The 25,621-nt window shown below is 27.2% G+C and overlaps 4 protein-coding genes across 5 annotated transcripts; 1 reads left to right on the forward strand and 3 right to left on the reverse strand.

The window, feature by feature from the left end:
* The first annotated feature begins 397 nt into the window (after positions 1–397).
* On the forward strand, positions 398–2,024 carry LOC111028154 (peptidyl-prolyl cis-trans isomerase H). The gene is made up of 4 exons (XM_022306699.1): positions 398–821; positions 1,274–1,450; positions 1,535–1,630; positions 1,696–2,024. Exons 1-4 carry the CDS (start codon positions 738–740, stop codon positions 1,891–1,893), a joined length of 555 nt encoding a protein of 184 aa, XP_022162391.1. The 5' UTR covers positions 398–737; the 3' UTR covers positions 1,894–2,024.
* Positions 2,025–2,174: 150 nt separating this feature from the next.
* Positions 2,175–5,785, reverse strand: LOC111028153 (protein RRP5 homolog). Its single transcript, XM_022306698.1, has 7 exons — positions 5,536–5,785; positions 5,220–5,438; positions 4,838–4,966; positions 4,527–4,628; positions 3,686–3,839; positions 2,485–2,650; positions 2,175–2,389 (listed from the first exon to the last, which is right to left on the reverse strand). The coding sequence occupies exons 1-7, from the start codon at positions 5,656–5,658 to the stop codon at positions 2,221–2,223; spliced, it is 1,062 nt and encodes a 353-aa protein (XP_022162390.1). The 5' UTR covers positions 5,659–5,785; the 3' UTR covers positions 2,175–2,220.
* A 2,187-nt stretch (positions 5,786–7,972) lies between these two features.
* LOC111028155 (40S ribosomal protein S21) lies at positions 7,973–9,535 on the reverse strand. The gene is made up of 4 exons (XM_022306700.1): positions 9,329–9,535; positions 9,063–9,198; positions 8,100–8,155; positions 7,973–8,026 (listed from the first exon to the last, which is right to left on the reverse strand). The coding sequence occupies exons 1-4, from the start codon at positions 9,376–9,378 to the stop codon at positions 8,017–8,019; spliced, it is 252 nt and encodes an 83-aa protein (XP_022162392.1). The 5' UTR covers positions 9,379–9,535; the 3' UTR covers positions 7,973–8,016.
* A 4,036-nt stretch (positions 9,536–13,571) lies between these two features.
* Positions 13,572–24,898, reverse strand: LOC111028142 (syntaxin-like). Of its 2 annotated transcripts, XM_022306688.1 has the most exons (10): positions 24,697–24,898; positions 23,478–23,641; positions 18,974–19,102; positions 18,417–18,516; positions 18,218–18,292; positions 16,211–16,408; positions 16,018–16,094; positions 15,763–15,900; positions 14,099–14,209; positions 13,572–13,984 (listed from the first exon to the last, which is right to left on the reverse strand). In XM_022306688.1, the coding sequence occupies exons 3-10, from the start codon at positions 19,064–19,066 to the stop codon at positions 13,883–13,885; spliced, it is 894 nt and encodes a 297-aa protein (XP_022162380.1). In that variant the 5' UTR covers positions 19,067–19,102; positions 23,478–23,641; positions 24,697–24,898; the 3' UTR covers positions 13,572–13,882. The 2 variants fall into 2 exon arrangements, with proteins under 2 accessions (XP_022162380.1, XP_022162379.1); XM_022306687.1 differs by lacking the exon at positions 23,478–23,641.
* Positions 24,899–25,621: the final 723 nt, after the last annotated feature.

Below are 25,621 nucleotides of genomic sequence, written 5' to 3' on the forward strand. Positions count from 1 at the left end.
GATACCGGTGGGCAACCAGTATAATATTATCACAGAATTAATCTATTCCATAGCCATGATCTATTCTCAGTTCTGTGATATTACATTTTTTCTGAAAAAAATGGTCTTTAATAGGTCTGTGGAGTATGGACCACGGATTAAGATATATTAATTATAGTATATTATATTAATTCCTGCTACGGGCACAACATTCTGTCCCCCATAAAGACCTATTTTAAATTCAAAAGGTGTCTCTGGGTATAATAGTGTTTGAAATCAGTGGAGAAATGGCAGTAATCTACTTGGTGAACCACCTAGACATCCATGATCCAAATGACACAACCAGAGGGCGCATGTGAGTTCATGTGCGTGTTTAATGTTTGTGACTTGAGTGCGCCTGGCGTCCCCACCGGCCACCATAATATATTTAACCATTAACCATGGTATCTACAATCTGCAATTCACAAGTAGGTTCTGCTTTGCGTTTATCATATATTTAAACAACAAACAGTATCCAAGATCTTACCCTGGTTTGTTTAAATAATATTAAATTTTGTTTCATTTTGAAAGAATTATGATTAATCACACGAACAACAGCTTTGAACAGTTTAAATTGCATGCAAAAAGCTACTAACTATTCCATTAGTGCTTATTCTGTAGGTGGTCATTGGCTTCCAAAGCTTGTGTTTACATTGTAATTTCTTAGTAATTTACCCGTCTGTGCAACAAACAGTTTTGCATTTTCAAAAAGCTTAACTATGCCGACATGGAACCAAATTCAAAGTCAATTAAGAAACCCACAGAATCCTGTTGTGTTCTTTGATATATCTGTTGGAAGAACAGTAAGTGTATATAAATATCTTTATAATTTTAGCTTGTAGAAGTACTCAGCTATTCATTGGAAAAATTAATTTCATTTTATATTGATGTTAAAATTTGTATATTTTTTTTTAATATCTATCTTATTTTTTTATTTCTTTATCATAAATTTTGATCTACTAGCACTTGCTAAATTATAAATTGTATGGTATTTGGCATTGTTGGTAAATTATCACAACAGAAACTTAACATTACATCACTATATTTTTATCTTTTAAAGTCTGATATTTTGTTCTTAAAACTCATCTCAATTATGAATTATTAACTATGACATTAAAATCTGTTGAAAACTTGAGATAAATTATCAACATTAATAAGAATTCATTGAGTCTGTGTGATTTCCATACATTTTTAATTTTATAAGAACTTACTAAGTTTAAAGTTTCACAGTTAAATCAATTGATGTTTTTTATAGGAAATCGGTAGATTAATAATGGAACTGTATGCTGACATTGTGCCTAAAACCAGTGAAAATTTTCGTCAATTTTGTACTGGTGAACACAAAAAAGATGGAATACCGTTCGGTTATAAAGGATGTTGTTTTCACAGGATAATTAAAGATTTCATGATACAAGGTGGTGATTTTGTAAATGTAGGTTTAGATTTTTAAATAATAAATACTTCATTTGAGTGAATCAATATTCTGTATAACAATTCCTAATTATTTTTCTACTAGGGTGATGGTACTGGGGTTATGAGTATATATGGAGCAGATACATTCTCAGATGAAAATTTTAAACTTAACCATGATGCACCTGGACTTTTATCCATGGTAAGTAAATAATGTTATAATTGTTTACAAAATGTATAAATAATTTTTTATATTCTGTACAATAGGCAAACAGTGGTATTGATACCAACGGGTGTCAGTTTTTTATAACTTGTGCAAACTGCAACTTTTTGGATGGAAAACATGTGGTATTCGGTCGTGTCATTGATGGGTTGTTGGTAATGAGAAAAATTGAAAATGTTCCTACTGGTCCCAATAACAAGCCAAAAATACCTATTGTTATTTCCCAATGTGGACAGTTATAAAAGCTTTGAGTTGTACTATTTTTATACAAACTTTATGTCATTCATTTGTATGCAAACATATTAAAAAAATATATATTGTGAGCAATATGGTAAATATTTTTGTTAAGTATTATAACCTTAATATTAACGAGTCTGTGAGTTTAATTTTTTTAAATAGGTGACGTGGTTATTGATTGCACTGCAATGCAAATGAGAAATCTACATACACATAGTCAGAAAAAACATTAGATTCATAAGATTATTATAGGTTCTAGATATTTGTACTAAAAACAATTACAATAATTAATTCTTAAAATATTAATCTTTTTATTAATTAACTGATCAAGATTATTTTTTATTTTTTAAAATTAAATCAACATAGTTATTCATACATTCCTTAACCTTATCTACAGATTCTGAAGTCCCATACTTTCCTTCCAACATCATCCACTTATTAAACAAACTTTTCATCTTTTTTGGAGCTAATTTTTGGATTGTTGCTCTTTCTAAAGCATGTCTAAATTAATACAAATTAATTTTATATTATTAACAGGCCAATTTTGTTGGACATTAGTAAAACTTTAATCTTGGTTAGAATTAAAGTATTCTTACCTTGCCAAATCTATTCTATTAGATTTGATCAACATATCTACATATATACTCCATACATCAATACGTGACGGATAGGATGTTAGGACATGTTCAAAAAGTGTTTGCGCTTCTTCTGGTGATCCATCGCTATTTTCAACCAAAGCAAATCGACTTATCATAGTGACATCTTAAAAAAAAAATATATATATATAAAATGTAATTAATATATTATTATAGAATCGAATGATAATATCTATGTTGTAGGTAATTTTTAATATTTGTATTTTATTCATAAATCATAAACCAGTTGGTCCATTAGTTGACTCATTAATTCAAAAAGTAATGATGTTTTTGAAAATAATTTTTACATGGTTTTGTCAGTAAAAAGGTTTATTTTTAAAATGTGATGTGTGTATAGTGCTTTCTGATTACCTCGCAAAATGTTGGTCCACTATCCACCTCATCCAAACTTTTAATATTTATAACTCATATACAATAGCAATTCAGTTTAAAGTCACTGTCAAAACTGGGACTATAATGTTCAACAGACATTTTGCAATAAACTACAAAAACACTTATCTGTACCCCAAGCTACTCTTCAGTCACTGACTTATTTATATTAAAAATGATTCTATACACTTGATAGGCACTGCAAAGAGTTTGTAACCATCGCCTTATTAACTATTTTTTTAAGACTGCTAACAGCGTTACAGTTAATCGAGTTTCTATAATACCTATCAAAATATGAAGAAATATACTTTTCTTTAAATATGAAACTTAAACTTCAAGTTGTTATTAAAAACAGAAATAATTAAAAAATTATGTTTGGTAACAACAAGAAACCATGTAAACATTTAAATATTATCTCATTTTTAATTGAAAACTGAAGTTTCTCACCAATGGTGTGACGAATGGGGTTAATGGTATTCAAAAAGTATTTTTGAGGGTGGAGGGTAGTTAAAATGGCCAATAGGTGATTATTTAGTATTTATCATAGTATTTCAGTAATAACTATGTCAATTGATATGAGTATACGACAATGAATGCCTTTATTGTGGTGTTGGTGCTGCAGGTTGAGTGAAATACTTGACTAGCCTCTAAAAACCTCAAGTTAACCAAGCCACTGTTCCTCGCTCACTAAATTACATTTTATAAGTGTTTTTTGTTTTTATTTATCATATGAATTTTACTATACTATTATTTAATATATAAATTAGTATACGTGATTTGGTCGGAAGATTTGATAGTGCTTTTTGTAAAATAAATCTTGCTTTGCCAGATTTATTTAGTTTGAAGTACACAGTGGCACAATGTAGATACGCATCAAGAGAATCACGAAACTTTCTATTTATTTTTGTAATTAATTCTTCTAGTTCCTAAATAAAACAAAAGTATTCAAAATAATGTTTATTAAAGAGCTAGGTACGTGTTTGTTATTGCCCTGCACCCAAATTATATACAATTTACAAGCAAACTTACGTCAGCAGTCTTGGCCTAATCTAAAACTACAATATTTCTCTGCACTACTTTATCTAACTTTTAAGTTGGTTTGCTATCTATTTATGGAAAAGGGGTAAAATATATTTATAATATTTTAAATTCTAATCTTATTACATTATGATTACTTATATATAACTTATAAACATTATTAGCTTATTATTAATTATATTAAAAATTAATTTAAATTATTTCCCGTAATATTCAATACTGGCATTTAATTTTTCAAAAAATGTATGACATTCAAGGATCTTTATAAAACTGTTTTATTTATTTACGTGTAATTATGAGATATTAAAAAAAATATTAACAAAGCTTCTATTAATTGCAAATAATTTATTATTATTAGCTTTTGTACATACATTTATAGAGAATAACAATTATAAATCAAATTTAAAAACTAATATATATTTATTTACTTCTATTTGAAAATTTCGTAACACTATACAAAAATATACAGACAGTCAAAATAGTGGCGGGGTGTTAAAATTTATATGGTGGGGTTGTTGGGCAATAACAAATAAATACTAAGAAGAATTTTGTTATTAATTATTATCAAACTGTACTTTTAATTTATTTGATTCAGCAAATATATCCAATATTTTTATGTAAATCTGATACTCATCATTTGAACGTAATGCTTCATCCATTGTTTGTTTAAATGATTCCTAAAATATAACAATATTTAAAGGATAAATATTAATGATATTATTAAAAAATTACTTCCAAAGCCATATCAACATATCGACATTTCAAATACCTACGAATGAATATGTGTGTACTCAATTTGGTCCCCAATATGAAGCAGTTATTAATACATTAATATATTATTTACAACCACTACAGTAAAATAAATCCAATCTTTTAATATTTTTACCTTAGTGCCATATAAATTTTCTAAATTTAAAAGTGCAGTCCAAATATTTAGTTTTTCTTGTTCTTCTTTAGTATCAATTATAGACAATGCTCTTTTTGCTGTTGCCCTTGCTTTTTCTACTTCAGTAGCCTATAAATTAAAATAATGTTTAATCACATTTCACAATTCTTGAAATAAGGGGACTAATCTAAGAAAAATTGTAATGAGGTGTTGTAATAATTTTACTGGTGATATAATCATCAGTTATACAATGCTACATTTGATAAGTTATGTTTTAAGTTTAAACATTATAAAATTACATTTACTATGGTTAAGAGTCAGAAGTGTAGATCTATGAATCAATCAAATATTTTAATTATTGTAAAATTAAATTAATTATTACTTGTAAATGGCATGCCATGTATTTAATCCAAATAAACGAACTATTGGGATTAGACAACACTAATCGGTCAAAATGATCCGCATTTTGTGGATTTGTTTCAATTTGCGTTAATTCTGCTTCAACTTTTCTAAGTCTTAGTTCTTCTTGTTTTTGTTCTTCAAGACGTTGAGAGTTATTTATCTTTCGTATTTTTTTTTTACTCGGTTCATTGTCTTCATCCTAAAATTTAATATAAAGGTAGTAAGAATCTTACAGAGTGATTCCTTTATACCTAATATCTATTCATAAATTAACAAACTGTACTTAGTTGTCTTACTTTGTCAGAATCTTCCGATTCACTGTTGTTTTTATTGAAATAATTAGGAGTGACATCCCATTCAAATCCAATACCCTCGCTGGTTAAAATTTGTCTCTTGTTATGTATAGTTTTTTTGCTCATTTTTGGACGAGATAGTTTGAAAATAAAAATAAAAATTTGTTAATCTTGAAAAAACGTGTTCAGACTTTGTTTTCGGTAGTTCGGTTAATGACATCACGGGTAGTAATGATAACAGGTAATCTATTTATTTACAAGTTAAAGTAGTTAGATAAGAAGTACTGTCGTGGTATGGCGAGTTACCATGGTTATCTACGGTAGAGGCCAAGTTCTTCCAAAATATTATTATTGTCGCAATGTCTCTTTTCTATGCGCAATGTACAATAAATTCTTCTAATTTTCTGACAAAAGTTAATTTTTAATAATTTCTATACACATTATTTACAAATTTAATTGGGTGATTGAATAATCATTAATCAGGACCAGAGTGCGGACCACGGCTTTAGACACTATTTAAAGCCGTGGTGCGGACTGAGATGTAATAAAACGTTTGTTCTATGATAAAACTATATTTTCAATTTTGGTATGGAAATAAGTGTATTACCATAGATCTATAAAATAATGGACCATGCATATCATACCCTGTATAGTATGTCATTGGGAAACCAAAATATTCTAATAATAATTAATAATTAAAAAATAATTAAAGAATTCAAAATTATCGTTGTTTGTTGTTACAGATGAATTAATTTCCAATTCAAATAATTTTATCCCTCAAAGGCTCAAACCAAAAAACCAAGTTTTTTTATAATCATTTCACTCGCAACTTGTAAAAGTGCAAAGGCTTGCATTAAATATTAATTTAAATTGTTATTGATATTTATGTTATAAAATATACATATAGTGGCGTTCGTATCCGAGCAGTTCTATTTCACTACCAAATTCTATTACCACACGATGTATAATAAATGTACCATGTAGAATCCCTGTTTTAATATAATATTATTCAATGATAGATACACTCTTTTATTATATTGTTTATTGTGTTTATTGTCTATTATTCCCGAATTCATTTCATATTTTTAGACTGAGGTAATCGGTATTTGGAAACTTGACATTTCCCACTTATATAAAAAATAATAGATTGGAAAATAGGTTCCTTAGTTTTACCCTACGTCAAAAATATGTGATCATCTATTGACTATCAACATTCACTTCATGCATTTACTAGATAATTACCAAATTTAAAGGATAATTGATAAACCAAAACATGTAAAAGTATTATTGAATTATATGTATACATTAATTCAACAATTTGTTTAATTTATTATTTCATGAAGAATCTTCGTGGTTCCTACATTTATGTATTTTGTTTAATATTTGTATTAGTGAATTTTGTATTGGCAATAGCGTTATTATAACGTATTAATGATTTCTATTAATATTTTAATACTTATTTAATAATATTACTAACTTTATCATTCATAAATTTATTGATTTGAATTGCATATCATTGTTTAATATTTTTGCATTTAATTTGTTGTCAGAATGGGAGGTCCTCGATTCGAGAAAATCACATTTCTTTCATTATAGTATCTCAAATCATAGATTATATGATATATTATATATTAATATGTATATTTAATCTATGCTCAAATATACACATGGGAAAATTACAAAATTGAAGAGAACATTTTTTATTCTAATTAATATCAAAAAGATTACACTCAGTGACTCACTGAGAACAACTCGTGTGGAGCCTAAAATATAATATATTGTCTAAGAACCCATTTAAATGTACACATTTCTCGTTATGTTTTTTAAGTCGAATAGTGAGTAAAATTTGATAATAAAATATTTACCCTTTATTATACTATGCCTGCATTATAAGTGTACCCCTATTATTCATCCAAGAAAATCGCCTCAAAACCTAGGTAACACTAGATGTCACCCAGACCAAAAATAAATGTCAAACAAGTAAAAAAATTTTAAAAATGAGTATAGTAGTATGATGATGAAAAATATAATATTCATCAATACGTAAATCTCATGCACTGTAGTCAAAACCTTGTATTAATTATCATTTATTGCCAATCACTCAGTATGTAAGGCTCATTATTTGATATTCAAAATAATATTTACTTGTTTTTGACCTTTATACATGTTTATTATAAACTACACTGGTGTATGTATAATGCTCACCTAGGATAACTTGCGTGGTATTATTAACATAGCAGATTTACAATATTTGTTTTAATGTTTAATCTTCTTACTTAAATTAACCCAAATTTAATGTATAGAGTGAAATTGTGAATACATATATGAATTATTACACGCCTAAATAAAATAAATTAAGTCATTATTCATTCATTGCACACCTTTCAGTATAAAATATCAAAAAATAAAAACAATAAATAGTTTTGTAATTTTTTTTTTATTATTCACATTTTCAAATAGAATAAATTTATAACTTTAGTTACCCTAGAAATTCCTGAAAAAAAAAACACAATTCATAATTAGTTTTATATTTTAATATGCTAAATACTTTAAATGTATTTACTTACTTAGCTACAATTCCGTGTTCTTTTGCTAACCTCGTTATGCAGTCATCCGACTCTCCCTAAAAAATATATATGTATGCATCAGTATGATGAGATAAATTCTTTGTTTATAACTGAATTAGGTATGTTTTACAATATTCTAACTTGACTGAAGTGTCTTACAGATTAACCAGTGAAGTTGGTTAAATATTTATCTTTAAAGATCCCAAATGGGAAAGTTTGCGGTTTTACTTATAACATTTAACAGGTTTGTTACGTATTTAATGTACGTTGGAACATTAGTCGGCACATATGAAAAATCTTCATTGTATCAACAAGCTAAGGAATGTTCTATTTTGAAAAAACTGTAGTTCGGTTCAATGCTCATACAAATATTTGATTAAGTATATTTCACATTACTGGCAAAACAGTATAAGAAAAAAAAGTAAAAACTGTTAATAATGTTATACATCCTAGAGTTGTAATTTATCATTTTTGTTGATTGACTTTACAATATCTACAATTTATATGACCCACGAACAATCTCCAGATTCCTAATTTGGCTCCTTACAAATGTTAGTTGGTATTTCAACCTTACACAGGGGAGAAGTATAATCGAATGAAAGAGTAAATGGAATGGATGTAATCAAACGAACCAAATGTTACTAATACGCATCATACACACCAAATGACCAAATGTAATTACAAATGAAATTTAAAAAAAACCTAAGTTAGATTAAAAGATACATTTAATGTATTGTAATAAGTCTATTAGTACGTAAAATTTATTTATACAGATAAGTATAGTTTATATTTCTAATTCAACTGATGAAGTATTTAAGTTAACGACGAAGATTTATATTTCCAAACTAGCACATCAACAAATTATTATTATTATCAATGTGCCAATAAATACATACGATTTCTATATCAATTCAAAATATTAACGTAAAAACATATTTTAAATATGTCATTTAATATACTAACCATACGACGAATAGCTCCACTAATGGTCAAGATTTTGTGATTTCCAGTTATGCGACCAGTGGCCGAGTCGATTTCGGCTAAATTGATCTGAATAGAAGCATGATCTTTAGCGGGAATGATACGGTTGCTGGCAGAGCTATTAACAAAGTTACACAATTTAGTCAATAAAACACGAACACTGAAAAATGCCATGTGGCTCTCGAACGTCTTGACGTTTTTGATGTCAGGATTAAAAACAAATTTGTTGTCATCCGACAAACGCTCACCATTTTCTTGGGCAGTACAAGTCAACAAATTCTCCGGCGTCGTTTTGCATTTTGAATTTTGTAAGTTTCTGACTTCTCAATTCAAAAATCCTAGATTGAAATTGAATGAAATCCGAAAAGATTTTATGGAAGTAAATATATTAAAGGAAAAAAGATCTCGAGAATGATATGGTATACATAACCTCAATATTCTCGTAGACAATATTAATGTCTTTGGCGATAAATAATGTGTGAAGTGTTGACCGTGATCTGTGCCGTTTACTCCATGAAATACTTATTTGCCCGGGTTCGAACCACTGAACTGAAGGTACTGTAGTTAATTCGAAAAAAAGACACACCTGTAAGAAAAAAACCCCTGCACTAACTAAATACTTAATACTTTTTTACTATAGTGTACATTTTATAATTTCAATTTTTTAAACAATACATCTATATTTCAATATAATTACATGAAACATTTTTGATATAACTAAGACCATATATGATATATAATATTCTTTTAATAAACTGTATGTACTTGTATATTATAATAAATAATATTTAATAAAATAATACACCAAATATTTTAAACTATATAGGTTACATACATTACTATACATTTTAAATATGAGAGATTAAGCTATTAAGGTAGGTTTATAGGTAGGAATAAAATTAATTGACATTTGACTTTATCTTAAAAATTATGAAGGTATTATATTTTATTGTAGACTCTATCTGGAAACTGTTGTTGGTATCTTAGTATTTACAACATTTTATTATTACAAATGTGGTTTTTTCATTCATAAAGTTATTGTTGTTAATATTTTTAATTAAAAGTGTGTACCTATATCTGCTTGTTAATTTTTTGAATTATATGCAAATGAGTAAATAACAAATGACAACTATTGAGTAAAATTCAATGTAAAATGTAGAGTGCAGCTTTATTTGTATATTTTATAGTAAGAGTAATAATACATGTCAAGGAATGTTATGAACTATTTATTATATATATTTTGATTTATGGCTTATGTTTTTTGATTTTTAACTGTGATATAATTAGTTATTGTTTAATGTCATATCTAGATGTAATATTTTTTATAGTTACCTTTTAATAAAATAAATGTATTACCTGGTGTACTAAATTAGATGCATGAGAATATAGTAAAATAATTTAATAATTAATGAAAAACAATTGTCAACATTAATTGATTAATGTTAGGTGTATTACTGTATTAGTTTACCTATTAGATATTATTATGATATAAAACTGTAAAAGTATATCTTAATGGATATGGATATGTTAAAGAAGTGTTACATAGATAAATGGAATGATTATATTTAACTATGTAAATCATAATAAAAAAGGATAATGTTGGTACGGGGATTTTTTTCTATGAAATGGCCATATGGGCTTTTTTCCCTAGATTCCAACTTTATAATTAGTGGTTCGAACAGACGAATATTAAACAATGAACTACAATTTATAAATTTATGTTTTCTCAAAAACAACCTGTGAATTTGAAAAGATAATGAAATCCATTATTATCATATAAAATCACCTCATCAATTTTGACAGTAGGTAACGGTACTCACTACTTAGTACTTACGTGTACACACACCAAATACGTTTTTAAGACCATAACTGTACAGTGTGTTGATATAATTGCCTACTCCCGTTATTCACACGGCCCAAGAGTGTTTTCCGATTCCGGTTATAATATAGTAAGTACCTATATTAATGTGTTTTATAAAAAAATCGATATAAGTATATGACATTGTGATAATATCTGCAGTAAAATATAGATTACCTTGCAAAATTCGATTGTTTATAAACATTTTTAATTAGTAATGGAAGGATCATCGAAATTTATGTTTGAAAAAAATTCCAAATTTACTCTAATAATTCCTATGCTTAACACTCGTTTTCACATACACTGGCATATACAGTAGCCATCATAAGTGGATATTTTGTAAGGGGGGGGGGGGTAAGACCTAGTATATGTTAACCTATGTTTATACTCCTCGGAATCTCGGATGTTTCTCTATTACAACTTTATAGGTGCTTGAGTGCTTGGCCATATAAATACAGACTAGTAGTCTACAGCACATACAAATTAATATTTAGTCCCACTATCCGACTACTACCTACTGTCTAGTACCACAGATTGCACAGAATAAGATAATAGCTAATCCTAGTACCATATAGTGTTAACAATTAAAATAATCATACATTGTATCATGATCTATTGATTATACAGTCTTCATCATAAATTAAAATACTATAACCTACCTATTACAACTAATATAAGTAATAATAATTTTTAAGGAAAATATCAAGGGGATTCGATCTCATCTCTGCTTCCTACCAAAATAGACGTATCTATGCCTAGTGGTGTAACATTATAGGGTGGCATGATGGGAAATGAGCCACCGACCCATGTTTTAGAGTCTAGAGAACCCTTCAAGAAATTTCATAATCCAAAAAACCGTAATTAATATTTAAAAAAGCGGGTAGTGGATGATGACCTGCTGTACATTAGGTGTCTAAGGGGTCGCTGTAATGGATGGTATTAATTTATGAATTCAATGATATCAAATTATTACATAGGTACGAAAAACGTTTCTGACGGTATGTCAGTTTAGGATATTTTATATTGTTATTGCTTACTATTAGTATGGTAGCCGGTAAGTCGAATTAATATAATTCTTAAATTATCAGTGATGCTGGAAAAAATGTATTACATTTCCAAGATTCTCAAGGTTTTTTGACCGAGATAAATTTTTTTTTATCGACTAGAGTTTAAAAAAAAACAAATAATAATCGAACATTTCATATGCCTATAAGTTCAACACAAATCAAAATATTTTGAAAATTTCTATGGTGTAATAGAAAATACTAACAAAAATATTCAGTGTAACTTTCATGTATTGTCGTATTGATGTATCTACGGCAGGGCTTGCAAACGTTATAATAACGTTATGATTATAACGTTATATTTGATAAAAAACGATTGAAATTTGTAAACGTAATTATAACGGAAAACGATAAACGTAAATAAATAAATAACATAAAACAAAAGGTAACGTTTAACAAAATATATGATGTATCATTAAACAAAACATAACGCAAAACGGTATATATTGTATTCCATTAAACGAAATAATAAATTCCCAATTATTTAATAATACTTAGTAGTATTCAATTAATTATTCAATACAAGAATTAATTTTATTCCGTATCCGGCCTATCCGGGAGATCCCGTATTAGATATTATTTTAAAACTTAATAAGAAGTTATCTCTTGAGCGTTGTACACATTTTACTTTTGATGTAGCGGCCCCTTAATAGAATAATTTAATTACCAATAGCTAATAATAGTGATGCTCTGATAATATTGCACTGTACTATCTGTACTACGGTCGAAATGTATACCACTCAAGTTATTCAACTATTGTATTCGGTGTTCAGTTTGCTCAGATTTATTCACTCGTCAGTGTTTGTCTAATTGTTGTCAAATGTTTAATATTTATATTTTATACTAATATACTTATAGTTTTAATGTGCATACGTTTTCTTTATATTAGTTTAACCCATTTAATTAAATAAATAAAATTAAACAATAACTACTTAAAACTCAGAAGAGGGAAATTATGTCCCCAAAAAAAGGTCATAGTCGTATACTTTTAAATTTTAAAAAACGATAAACGCAAAAATTGTATAACGTTTTAATTATGAATAACGATAAACGCAAAAATTATATAACGTTTTAATTCTGAATAACGATAAACACAAAAGTTGAATAACGTTTAAATTTTGAATAACGATAAACTCAAAATTTGTATAACGTTTTGATTGTAAAGAACGTAAAACAAAAATTTATTTTTCAAATGCAAGCCCTGATCTACGGTCATTTTTGTTAGAGTTACACTAAAAACAAAATCGCATTTTCCGAAAAATGGTTTTACGTAAAAATTCCCGTTTTTCCTTAATTTTTTGTTTGTTTTTGCTATTGCTTTTGAAAACTATTGGGAATTCTTTATACATTTTTCCAACTTCATAACAATTATAAGTATTACATTACAAACCTAAATTACTTTTTTTCAAATAGTCGTCTTATATTTTATTCATCTTAGTATTCACGAGTTATTCATACAATATCATTTTTTAGAACCGTCTCAAGTTCGAGGCTTAAAGTTTTTGTAATTTTAATTATGAATCCAATAATAATAAAGTTATTTTCAGAACTTCGAGTACATGGGTAATATTTAATTTATAATAAATGTTTATTTATTGATATTTTTATAACAACGGTTCGTTTTGAAAATACCAATTATTACAATAGACAAGAAGATACCTAATTTAAAAAAACATACACATATAGTCAATAAGGTAATAAAACATTCAATTCCCTAATAATTATTTTAGTCAATATAACAGTACCTACTGTAATATATCTACATTCTACATACATATATATATATACTTACACATAAACAATAATATATATTTGCACAAATATCACAGCATTTTCCCTAAGAGTTAAAATATATTATACAAAAATAAGTTATAGAAATGTCAGGTTTCGGTGGTTTCATCGTTTCCAAAAAAACTCGAGTACAACCACGCCACCATACATAAGACCACACAAGCGCAAATCATCATTAAGACAATTTTTTTCTGCAACAAATAATTATAATGGCTTTAACAACAAATTGTATATTATAGACACCCGTTCGAACTTTTAAGGGTATAAATTCGTTTCCCTAAACAATATAATATTATTATTCGTACCACTCTCGCTTTACTAGTGTATATGACTGCTTTTTTGGTTTCTACTTTGGCATTTTCAGCAGCTTCTCCGGCCCTTAACACGTGCTGTTCTATACTATTAATTATGTCACCCTGTAAGAAAAAGTAACAAGTTTAATATTAATACAATTTTTGAAAACAACACAATTGGATGAGCAGTTAGTAACGATATTGTAGTTACACAATATGAAATTAAAAAACAATCAAATTCTTGTCACATTTATTAAATCTGGAATATAATATATGGTAGTATGAATAATTAACATCCGCTTTGGTATAATCAAAAAACAAACTGCGAAAAAAATGTAAGTATATACCTACCTACAATTCCAATTTTCAAGTATAACTAAAGACTTAAGTTGCTATTTTTTTTTTACATAATTATAATTAAAATTGTAGGTATAAAATAGATTAGGACGTATATAGTGACAAATACATAATTATGTCTTAAAAATTTTAAATCTATTAATATAAAGGATCCACTTGGCGTATATTAACAATTATGTAAGTACCTATTCAATAAATTAATATTCACACCACAAAGCGGTTATATCAGTTTTACTTTTTAATGTTTTTATTAGTTCTTATGAAATGCAAGAGCCAATCGGAAATTCCACGTGAATAGATTTTAATGAATTTCTAAAATTCTTGTTTATACCAACGTGAAATCCATATCATATCAATATAATATAATAGTCCCAGCAATACAATACATTTTAATCGACTTTCGAAAGGACACGAATGCGCGATGTAGACACTTGGAAATAAATATTAGGTCTGTTAAATATACCGATTTTAGCACTGCGATGGATCAAACAATATTGTATTTAACTATATATTCAGATATAATAATAGTATTGAATATTAATAAACATAATTCAAACCTATATAAAAATTGATTTACAAAGAGAAATAGACGTTGTGCTGCTAAGCTACTAAGCTAGTAGCGACGAACAATAAATAGTTAAGACGTGCTTTTTAATAAATAGTAAATAACAGTAATTAAAATGTTAAAACCGTAATTGATTATTTGTAGACAGTGATTATAATATGTTACATATTAAATATATTACTTCATATATGTGCCTAAATGTGTTTGTTTCAACTTTGTTTACAAAATTTTATCGACAATATCCGTATAGCACATCGGCACACAATACAATATATTGCAGCGCAGTAGATACGCACGTCGGGCAGGTCGCACGTGTACCAAAAACTTGTTGATATTGAAAATCAGATATAGAAAATAATATAATAATAGATAATAGTATGTTTATACTTTATAGGTATTACGCATTAAGAAACACATATTTTGTTACCTTTACGTTTTGGCCACATCTGTGGTTCTGGAATAACGTACCTACCTATACTAGAATAGTAGAATACAAAGCAGGTGTAGATATTATCATACACTGCAATCGATCGACAAATTATGACAATAATGAAAAATACATGAAGTGTGATAACCAGAGACGGATAAACAATGTACTAGTTATTGAGTACGACGAGATCTGAAGCGAAATTTATGCATATACCTACTCCACCGTTGCAGGACTTGGACTATATACAGGGGAATACGAGGTATCTTGTATCTATATAAGTATATAACTATAATATTATTTAAATTATTTATATCATCGTCATACTTGCTTTTCGACCAGCATGGCCATCTCAACAAACATGTCCCGGAGCTCCTGTATGCTCTTTTCCAGTTTAAGCAGTTCCAAGTGTCTGTCTTGGACTTCTTGCAGCGTGCTCCTGGCTTCCAGCGTTTCGGCAATTATCTGGAATCATTAATTTATAGTATATTTATTTACACACACTAGTGCAATATGACTAATTAATATATTTTATATTTTGAAAGACCAAAGGCACATGCAAAAATCGAAAATAGCTCTTACGTTGCCGTTGAACACGGCCGAATAGTTGCCCTGGCTGACTAGCTCGTCGAACTGATCGTTGGATATTTCGGCTTTCGCTGTAAAAAATATACAACAATAAAAATATATTAAATATAATCGGATCGACGACGGATTATGTACATATATAACTGTTTATGTCTCGTTTGAAAAAAAAATATTTTTAATCACTAACCTATGCTCACGACTTTCTGCATGCGTTCCTCGCATTTTTCTTTGTAGATGATTTGCTCGGCGTTGAATTCGGCCAGGGCTTCGACCAACATGTGTATCGTGGTGGCATGTTGGGTTTTTCGTATCCGCAACGCGGCGCTCACTTGTTCGTTGTCACCAGAAGACTCATCTTCTTCTTGGTTGATCTGTTTCTCTAGACCTAAAAAGAAAACCCCATCAAATATTTTAAACGCCTCGACGAGCACGACTGCAATAGTACAACACACGTCCGGGATTCTTCAAGTTTCGTGGGTAGATATATAGATTTCTACGAAGTAAATAAGCTCTAATCCGATTTTTATCTGTGGCTTTCTGACTTATATAAATTATAACAAAACGCATTATTATATTCGCATTCAATGTGTCCTGCATAGCGAAACAATTTTAATCCTGTCAAGTGTATAGGCACAAGAATTGGTTTTGGAGAATTGTTATACTTATACGTATATTTACCGCATACCTATTTACTTTTATTTATATTTATACGTTTTCCTTTGTCATTATTTTATTTCCTGTCGCGCGGCTAAATAATGATTATTTTTTTTAAATATTATAACAATGGTTTTGATTAATACTAAATTTAGACACAAAGTGATTCAGCAATTACTTTTATGATTAGTATTAGGTATAATTTTATTTCGGTGAAATTATTCGAATGATTTTGCAAACATTATTTAGAAATGTAGAAATCTAGTTAGTTGTTTTGTATTTTAGAAAACAATAACTCCGTCTTTTGGTTTTATTAAGAACTTGTATATATAGGTATATTATCATTTATAGTATTATTTATTATATAGAATTTAAATTAACATCTGGTTTTCTATACTCGTGCTACAGCTATCAGTACATACATTTTGTGTAATATTGTATTAAATAGTAAATACACACGTGTGTGATACTGCAGCAGTGATATGTTTATGTGTCACTTAAAATAATAATACCTAGATAAATAGTAGGTAAGTCAAGACGTCCGGTACAACATTAAATTAAACGCCAATGAAGGGCCTTGGCTGTGTTAAAGAATAATTTTTGTTATTTTATGTATGTTATATAGTATTTATGATATTTCCGAAGTCCAATGTTGTCCGAGACCTTGATGCCCGTGAATCCGTTCTGGACAGCCTACAGATTACCATTTACGATTTTTTTTATTAAGGATATTACCTCGTATATATTCCGTGAATATATATATACGTGTATGTGATAAAAAAAACATTATTGAGCGTTTATTATTGCCGTGTCATTTCAATGGAATAATCACGAAACTGAATAATGATAATAGAAGCGCGAAATATATACCAATAACAATACCTATATGTGTGAAAAAAAGTTCAAACTGAATATTATAATATATTATTATTTTTAATACTTACATGTCCTATTATAATATAAAGCAATCTATAAGGGCCGAGTTTGACAACCAGATAATTCCACTTTATAACCTTGATAAAAAAAATCACCATACTATTTTGGGCCTTAAATAATAGTTATGTCTGTATCTATTTTGGTATCTTAGATTGCAGTAGTTAAGCTGACAATTATTGTAAACATGAATAGTTCACATGAAGATATCTGGTTCCTTCAACATTTTTTTTATAAATATTATGAATTCAAATTAAAACATTAAAAAGTTATTAAAGTATCATTGTATTGTAGTATTATACCTATAAGTTATAAAATGAATACATTTTAAATTCTCAATACCATATGTCTTAATACAAATCCATTACCATTAAAACTCCGTCGAAAATATTCAGACATATATCTAAATTACAGTGTCTGTTTCACCGAAATTTAAATCAGTAATATCCTATAAAAAAAGCCACTTTTCGAAAAAGTTGAACTTATATTATGGTTTTTGCACTCAATTCTACAATTACTTATAAATTAGTATGAATTGCATTTTTGTGCCCAAATCGATGAAAACGTTGTTATTATAATATTAGGCATATTTATATATTGTTATAACCTTTCAATGTGGTGCTGACTTGTTTACCCATTTTTTTTACATTTTCAGTTTTTGTATCTATATCTCGTTTCATATCTGCAAATAAATTCAATAAAGACAATATTAAAATCTGTATTAGACTTTTATTATCGAAGGCGCAGTTGTTGCTGTATATTATTATAATAATAAATAATATATAGCGTATACGACAGTATCATACTTTCATCTTGCCTGGGTAGGAGTAGTAACTTTCCGTGTAACGTCCTCATCAACACTACGTGTTCTTTGATTTGTCTTATTTTTACCCGACACTGTTCAATCTGTAATTTTGATCTAGTATTATGATTTCAGATTTTTATTAGGTACTTATATCAATTTAAAAACAGTTTTGTTTAATTATTTCAAATGAAACAATTAACTTAGTGCATATTAAATAATATATATTTATACAATTATATCTATTACCATCGTCATATTTTAAATGTATATTATTATTTTGCCAAAGTATAGTAAGTACTAGGTACATTCATAAAACATTTTATAATATATTTTAATATAAATATAAGTAGTATAGGTGCTCATCGTCATTCGTCATAATGGGTGTTGGGTTTGATTAACTTTCTATTACACAAAAAATAAAAACGCTCACGTCATAATCATTAATAAAATTTCGATTAATTTAAACTATTTTTTTTTTTTATGCCAAATTATAGGATATAAATATTATATACGTATCATTAAACAACAATAGATATATTTTTAGACTTAATATTGTACCTGGTCGAAAAAATGTTCCATGTAACCGTACTCTGAGTATTGCATGTCCAGAGCTACGTTGTCCACTCCTCTTATGTTATTTCGGGAATCCATTCTGTGGACGTGATTTGGAAATACATCTTCTACTATCTATGGAGAATAAAAACGATAACCATAAATAAACGATGTATGTAAATTATGGCACCGAGAGGGCCAATAGACTCTAACAGGAGGATGTCAGTGCACTACATTTTGTTTTCTCTCACACGAAACATCAAATTTACGTTCAGCAGAAATAACCATAATCCATATGTTGTTACTTTTATTTTAAGATTGAATTCAACTAGTATTAAACTTTAAGTTGAGAACATTACCTGTGCCATTAAGTTGGCTATTTTATGATATTTTAATTTTTATGTAAGTTATGAACGTGTAAATTATTACAATTTTAAAATGCATACAAATTAAAATATCGAAGGTAAGCTGTCATAGGTAATGTTCTTAATTTAAAAAAAAAAGTAAAAAGCGAATAAATTTTAATATTAAAAGTAATATTACATTGTTGGTTATGATAATCGTATAAATTTGCTATGTTGCGCGTGAGTCGGAAAAATAAAAGTACGGTGGGCTGACATCCACTATAGCCTCAATTTGTTAGGGGTGATTGAAACAGCTACGATTAAACCATCGTTATTTTAAAACCAATTATAAAGTACCAATGAGATATTATTTTAGTTCGAGGAGTCCAAACCATAATATATGCGCTTATATAAGGATCGAAAAAATATATTTCGTTTTTATAAATCATGTTGTAATAACCATTTTTACGTATGGTAAACTTGTTTAATATGGTATACTATTATAATAATTTCCATAGTTACATATTTTTAAATGTCTTATTCAAACAAATAATTAATAGCTATGATACTTATCTGGCTTCATACTATTTTTAATTAAAACTATCCAATAAAATGTTTTTTAATACATATCAAATGTATAAAAGAACGCTGTGCTTTAAGTAAAAAAGATATCTTTTACATTGCTATTTGGACATCATAAAATAATTTATAAATAATGTTAAAATGAGACAATCTGAGTATATATGTATGTATATTGTATATTTTTTTGACTATTTATGTTAATAATTTTGCATAGATTTTAAGAGGTATGTAAATTTATATTCAATATTAATAAAAATTAAGAGTTATTTAAAGCCATAAATAAAAATAAATAATTACATTTATTTTAAGCCATAATTAAGAGTCATTTTTCTTTGTAATATATAGGACCTTATGACTCAAATAAAACATTGTTGGAATATATTTTAATAAATTGAATGACTTAATATAACTTCAAACGCTCATAAAAAATCAATTCGACCATGGTTGTTACAATTTTTTTTTTTTGATTTTGGTAGAACAACTTATGAGTAGTTTTATTTAAATTTATGTATAAAAAGTCTTTTTTTATAAATTTCTCACTAGGTATAAAATAATTTGTAAATTTGAGTGATTTTGATGAATTTCATAAAATTCTAACTTCAAACGACCATACAAGTTATTGCGGACTTATCAATTAACTTTTTTTAAATTACACTAATGACTACTTATGAGGAACACCTGATATTACATTTTTAAGTTGATCGTGTCGGGAGGACACTGCTGAGTGCCCATAAATGCTAACCACCAGTCAATAACTGTTAATTATCAAATTTACTCACTATTCTTATTGTATTGTATAAATTGTAAATAATTTTAAAAAGATAAAATTAAAAATTAAAAATGTCTCATGACTGTTGTCTATAGATAGCTTAAAATGAGTCATAAATCATAATATTTAGAAAATGTATTATATCATGTGTAGGTAAATGATCGTATGAACGTTGGGTGAAAATTAAAAGTATCTAAAGTTATTAGTTTTTGAGTTACACAAAAAAAAAATTGATTTTGTCAAAAACTGATTTAGCAAAATGTTCCCGTTTTCTTTAAAAGTTTTTTTGATTCTTTAGAAAACTACTGAGCATTATTTACTTTTGATCCCCGATCCCCCAAACAATAAAGTACCAATTAGATTCACTCTCCTCCCAGAAAAGTCTCTGAAGTAGAAAATTGAACCATTTTTACTGCTGAAAAAGTTGATTACGGATGATCACACAGAAAATTTAAAAAAAACAAACATCATTGTAAAATCAATAGGTAGGTACATTTATTGTTCCTCTTAGCTCTTAGAAACTAAAATACAAATTCAATGCAGTGATGAGAATGCATTGATAGTTATTATATTATTAATAAATAATTACATAAGTTGAAATTGTAATTTGGTATATTTAATATTGAAATTTAACGAAATTATGATTTATGATAAAGATTTTGGATGTTATTGAACAAAATGTTTTTTTTAACGACAAGCCTTAGAGTGCTACCACAAGTGGATAATCTAACTCAAAGTCTTTTAAGCAATTTTCATTTTTCATTTATCCCTAAATCTCTATTTCACATGGGTATCTACTGGTTCTGTAAAAAAATATTTACAGATTGTGTATTCTCTGATAAATGTGAATAAAAAAAAGAAAAAAAGAGACATGCGTTGTTAAACAATATCTGCTTTTATCTCAACATTTAACACGTTTTGGATTTGAACGTGTATTTCATTATTCATTTATCATTATCAAATATCAATTATCACTTAAAAATAATCTTTTTTGTATAGGTTTTTGAATTGATCAGTTAATTTAACTACCTACTTATAATTATTATAATTCCAATGAAAATTCCAATACTGTTATTATGTTTTAATTAGTTCAATTTAATCTTGGCATAATTATGTTGGTATATTAACAAATTTAAAATAATAGCTAAGAACTTATTATTTGAGTAATATCTAGTATTCTAGCTTCTATGGGTTATGAGTCGTGATTATAAATTAGAATTAGATTTTGAACATTGTTTTTTTTTAATTGAAAAATCAGCGGTCCATGATTTATAGGTTTTAACTAGATTTTCTTTTTTATTTGATGACTAATGACTAGGTATATATAAGTTGACTAGCCATAGACGGCATTCTTATCTTACATTACTATCTTTTATAATAAAATGTATATTCAATCATACATTCAATATCATATTCATATATATATATTGTACATTGTACAAATTACGTAGATGTAGACGAAAAATAATATAATAATACAAAATAATATGCCTTCATAGTGTATATTGCATAATATAATTATAAATTTATGTATCAATATAATTAATGTTTTATGTACCGATATATAGATAATATATTTTAATAGTTCAATGACATGTTAAATCTATATAGGTAACTGCAGTTTAGCCCAAATAACTGTATTGTTTTATACCGTAGTCATATATGGAGCATATTGTACAACATACCTAACCAATTATTATAGATAAATAGCAATATGATGAAAAAAATCAAAAATCAAAATATAATACATTATATTTATACGCAATAATACGTCTGAAACTATAATATTACAATTTTTACTTCTACCCGAATAAACAAAATATTTCGTCATTAGCAAGTAGTAAAATTGACAAGAATATTTATAATATTATCCCTACCTATGGTATGTATTTAATACTATGATATATTTTATATCATTTCCCTCGTTTTTATATCAATGGTAGCCTACGAATAACTGCAGCACATAATATACAATATTATTTATATTATTATATTAACACGAATATGCTAACTACATTATGTTTTTTTTTTTGACGTATCTAAGAGTACATTAATGTTATTATCTTTAAAATATTTGTTATTTTAATATTTTATAAAGGTAATAATATAATATATTATACTGGGTCGAGTGCTGACGACGTGCCGTCCTGTTCTTCTATACATACACTATTGTTTATTGATCTAAAAAACATAATATTATAATATTTAATTTAAGTGTATACCTCCTAACTATAACAGATATGATATGCCTAATCGTTTTTTTTTCTTTCCAGTATTTTTTGTGTTTGACTAATGCGGCCTTTTATTTGCTATAAATTATTATTATATATACTATGAATACAATAAAAATAATGTTCCTTATGGTTCCGCACTACCAAATATTAACTACAGCGGCACTCACCTATATGCAGGCCTTGAAGTCATTGTGTTAGGGAAAATTAATTGGTGCCATTTTCAACAGATAGATCAGGAGTACAGTTGGCACAACAATAAACCAATTGTGTATGTAATGTTTGTGGTAAAAAAATATATTTATATATACCTATACGTAGTATATTAAGTTTAAATAATAATATATAAAATATACACAATCTACGTGAAAATTTAAATTTTTATTTATAGTCAATTTACATATATAATACCGCGGTTGATGATGTGTAGGTACACCAAAATAATATTATAATGAGCATAATATTTAAAAATAATGTCCCACGTTTTATTTAATAGTCTAGAGTTTTTTATTCAAAACAACTCATCATACTGCAACAAAGATTGTCAATTAATTATACTATATACGTATTATATAGGTACCTACCTACGACACAATCAACTCTTGTGGACGACCATTACCTGCACTCTGTATCGCGGGTATAGATTTATTATCTATTTAACCGTGTTCTGTATACACAAAACAAATTAGAATGTTGAAGATTATATTTTGTTCAGCTTGTCAAAATGAATATTTACATAGTTAATCAACTGAAAATTAAGGAGAATAAAAATACTATCAGAAAAATGATTTATTTCCCACTTAAGATGTACTTTTCTGTAACCAGTATTTTTTTTTGTGTTTTTCAGTTTTAACACAATTTACCTATGTAATTTTAATTCAAAATCTTTCTGTTTCATAAACAAATAACAACTAACAACACTAAATGAAATATTTTCAATTGCGTTTAGACAGTTTCGGTTTTTTGCAGTAGATAAGACAAGTGCAATTAAGTCACAATAATTACATGTAATATGTCTCAATCAAATATTTAAAATCCAAGGTTATACTTTGTTACTGAATACTGATATTAATTTAGTTATACAATGGGTAATTCAATAATGGATTTATCAAATGCCAATGAATAGATTATGAAATAAAAATAATATGACAAATACTAAATCGAAATATAATATTGCAGATTTGGGAAATGAAATGTAGTAAACTTGTTAAAATATTGTACAAGAAATTGAAGGATTTTGTAATTGTATTTTGAGTAAAAGACGTATATATCTATGTACCTGCCATTATTTTTTTTACAGTTATTTATTAATCATGGACATAAGTACGCAAGTACCTACTATGATTAAATTTAACAACTAACAGTTTATATCGTAAATTGAGTAGGTATTTACAATTGACATATCATAGGTATATTGATAAGTACTTCTCTATTAAATATACGAATTTAATATTATAAAATATTTATATAAAATATATACCTATGTAGTTTTCAATATGTATGTACCTAACTAGGTTGAGGTATTTAAACTATACTGCTGGTTTATGAAAAACCATACTACCGCCTCATTAAAGCATATATAGATAACAAAGCGTTAGGTATTATCCACTTAGGTAATGCATTATTGACGAAAATATGAATAAATGGTTTGGTGTATTATATCTTCTATAATATGCTCTTGTGTTGTGATATATAATATGGTATAATATTACTATGCTCTTATATAGTTATATTATTTTTTCATATTGTTTAAATGTATTGATATCACTAACAAATAATATTATAATAAAAAAAATTACTTACAGCTTGTAACTCTTTCAGTCTATCTTTAATCATAATTGGAAAAAAAATAAATACTATTCAGTTTTGCAGCACAAACATGTTAGACAATAAAGATTAAACTAGAGTAGATAGGTACCTAACTAAACTACCAAACACATTATTATTGTGACACGCTGTACGCTCGGCGCTAACAAAACCGAAACTGACGATACACGTTTTGAAACAGTAACAACTTAATGTCACTCCCACCATGAGATTACTACGTTTTTAATTTTATGTCCATGATTCATACATTAACAATGAATAGCATGAAGTACCTACCTCAATTAACTACTGATTAAATATTAATTGTTTTGATAAGTTATCTGAAGAAAATGTTATTACACACAAGTATACAACTAATGTCAATTTATATTTTAAATTCCAGCATCTATATAATTTATAAGAGTAGATTTATTTAAACGTTACGTGCTTATTAATGTATATATTTTATGGTTAATCCCGCACAAGGGAGCACGGGGCAACGCAGTATAGGTATAGACTATAGAGCCTAAAGTTTTGACAGACCTTAAAAAACCTATTACCAACAAAAAAATTCACCTAGATATCTATTATTAAAATCATATAAAAATAGTATGTATCAATGTATCAGCAGTACTGAACGAATAGTTACCAGACCACGTTTTTGATTAATACCTGTTATTAAAATATATTTAATTTTTTTCCCCAAAAAAAGATGGGTACTTTTGACTACTATAACCATAATAATACATTATTGTTAATTGTTATTATGTCATACATTTTAGATTCTGACCAAATTTTATTATTTTAATGTTACTTTTGTTTTGTCATCAACTTTTGTAGCAGCAAAAATGCTTCAATCTTAAACTTCAATATATTTTCTGGTACAAGACTATAGGAAAGTGAACGAAGTCGGTACCTTGGG

This window comes from Myzus persicae, unplaced genomic scaffold (assembly GCF_001856785.1).
Source record: "Myzus persicae strain clone G006 unplaced genomic scaffold, MPER_G0061.0, whole genome shotgun sequence".
NCBI classification, from domain to species: Eukaryota; Metazoa; Arthropoda; class Insecta; order Hemiptera; family Aphididae; genus Myzus; species Myzus persicae.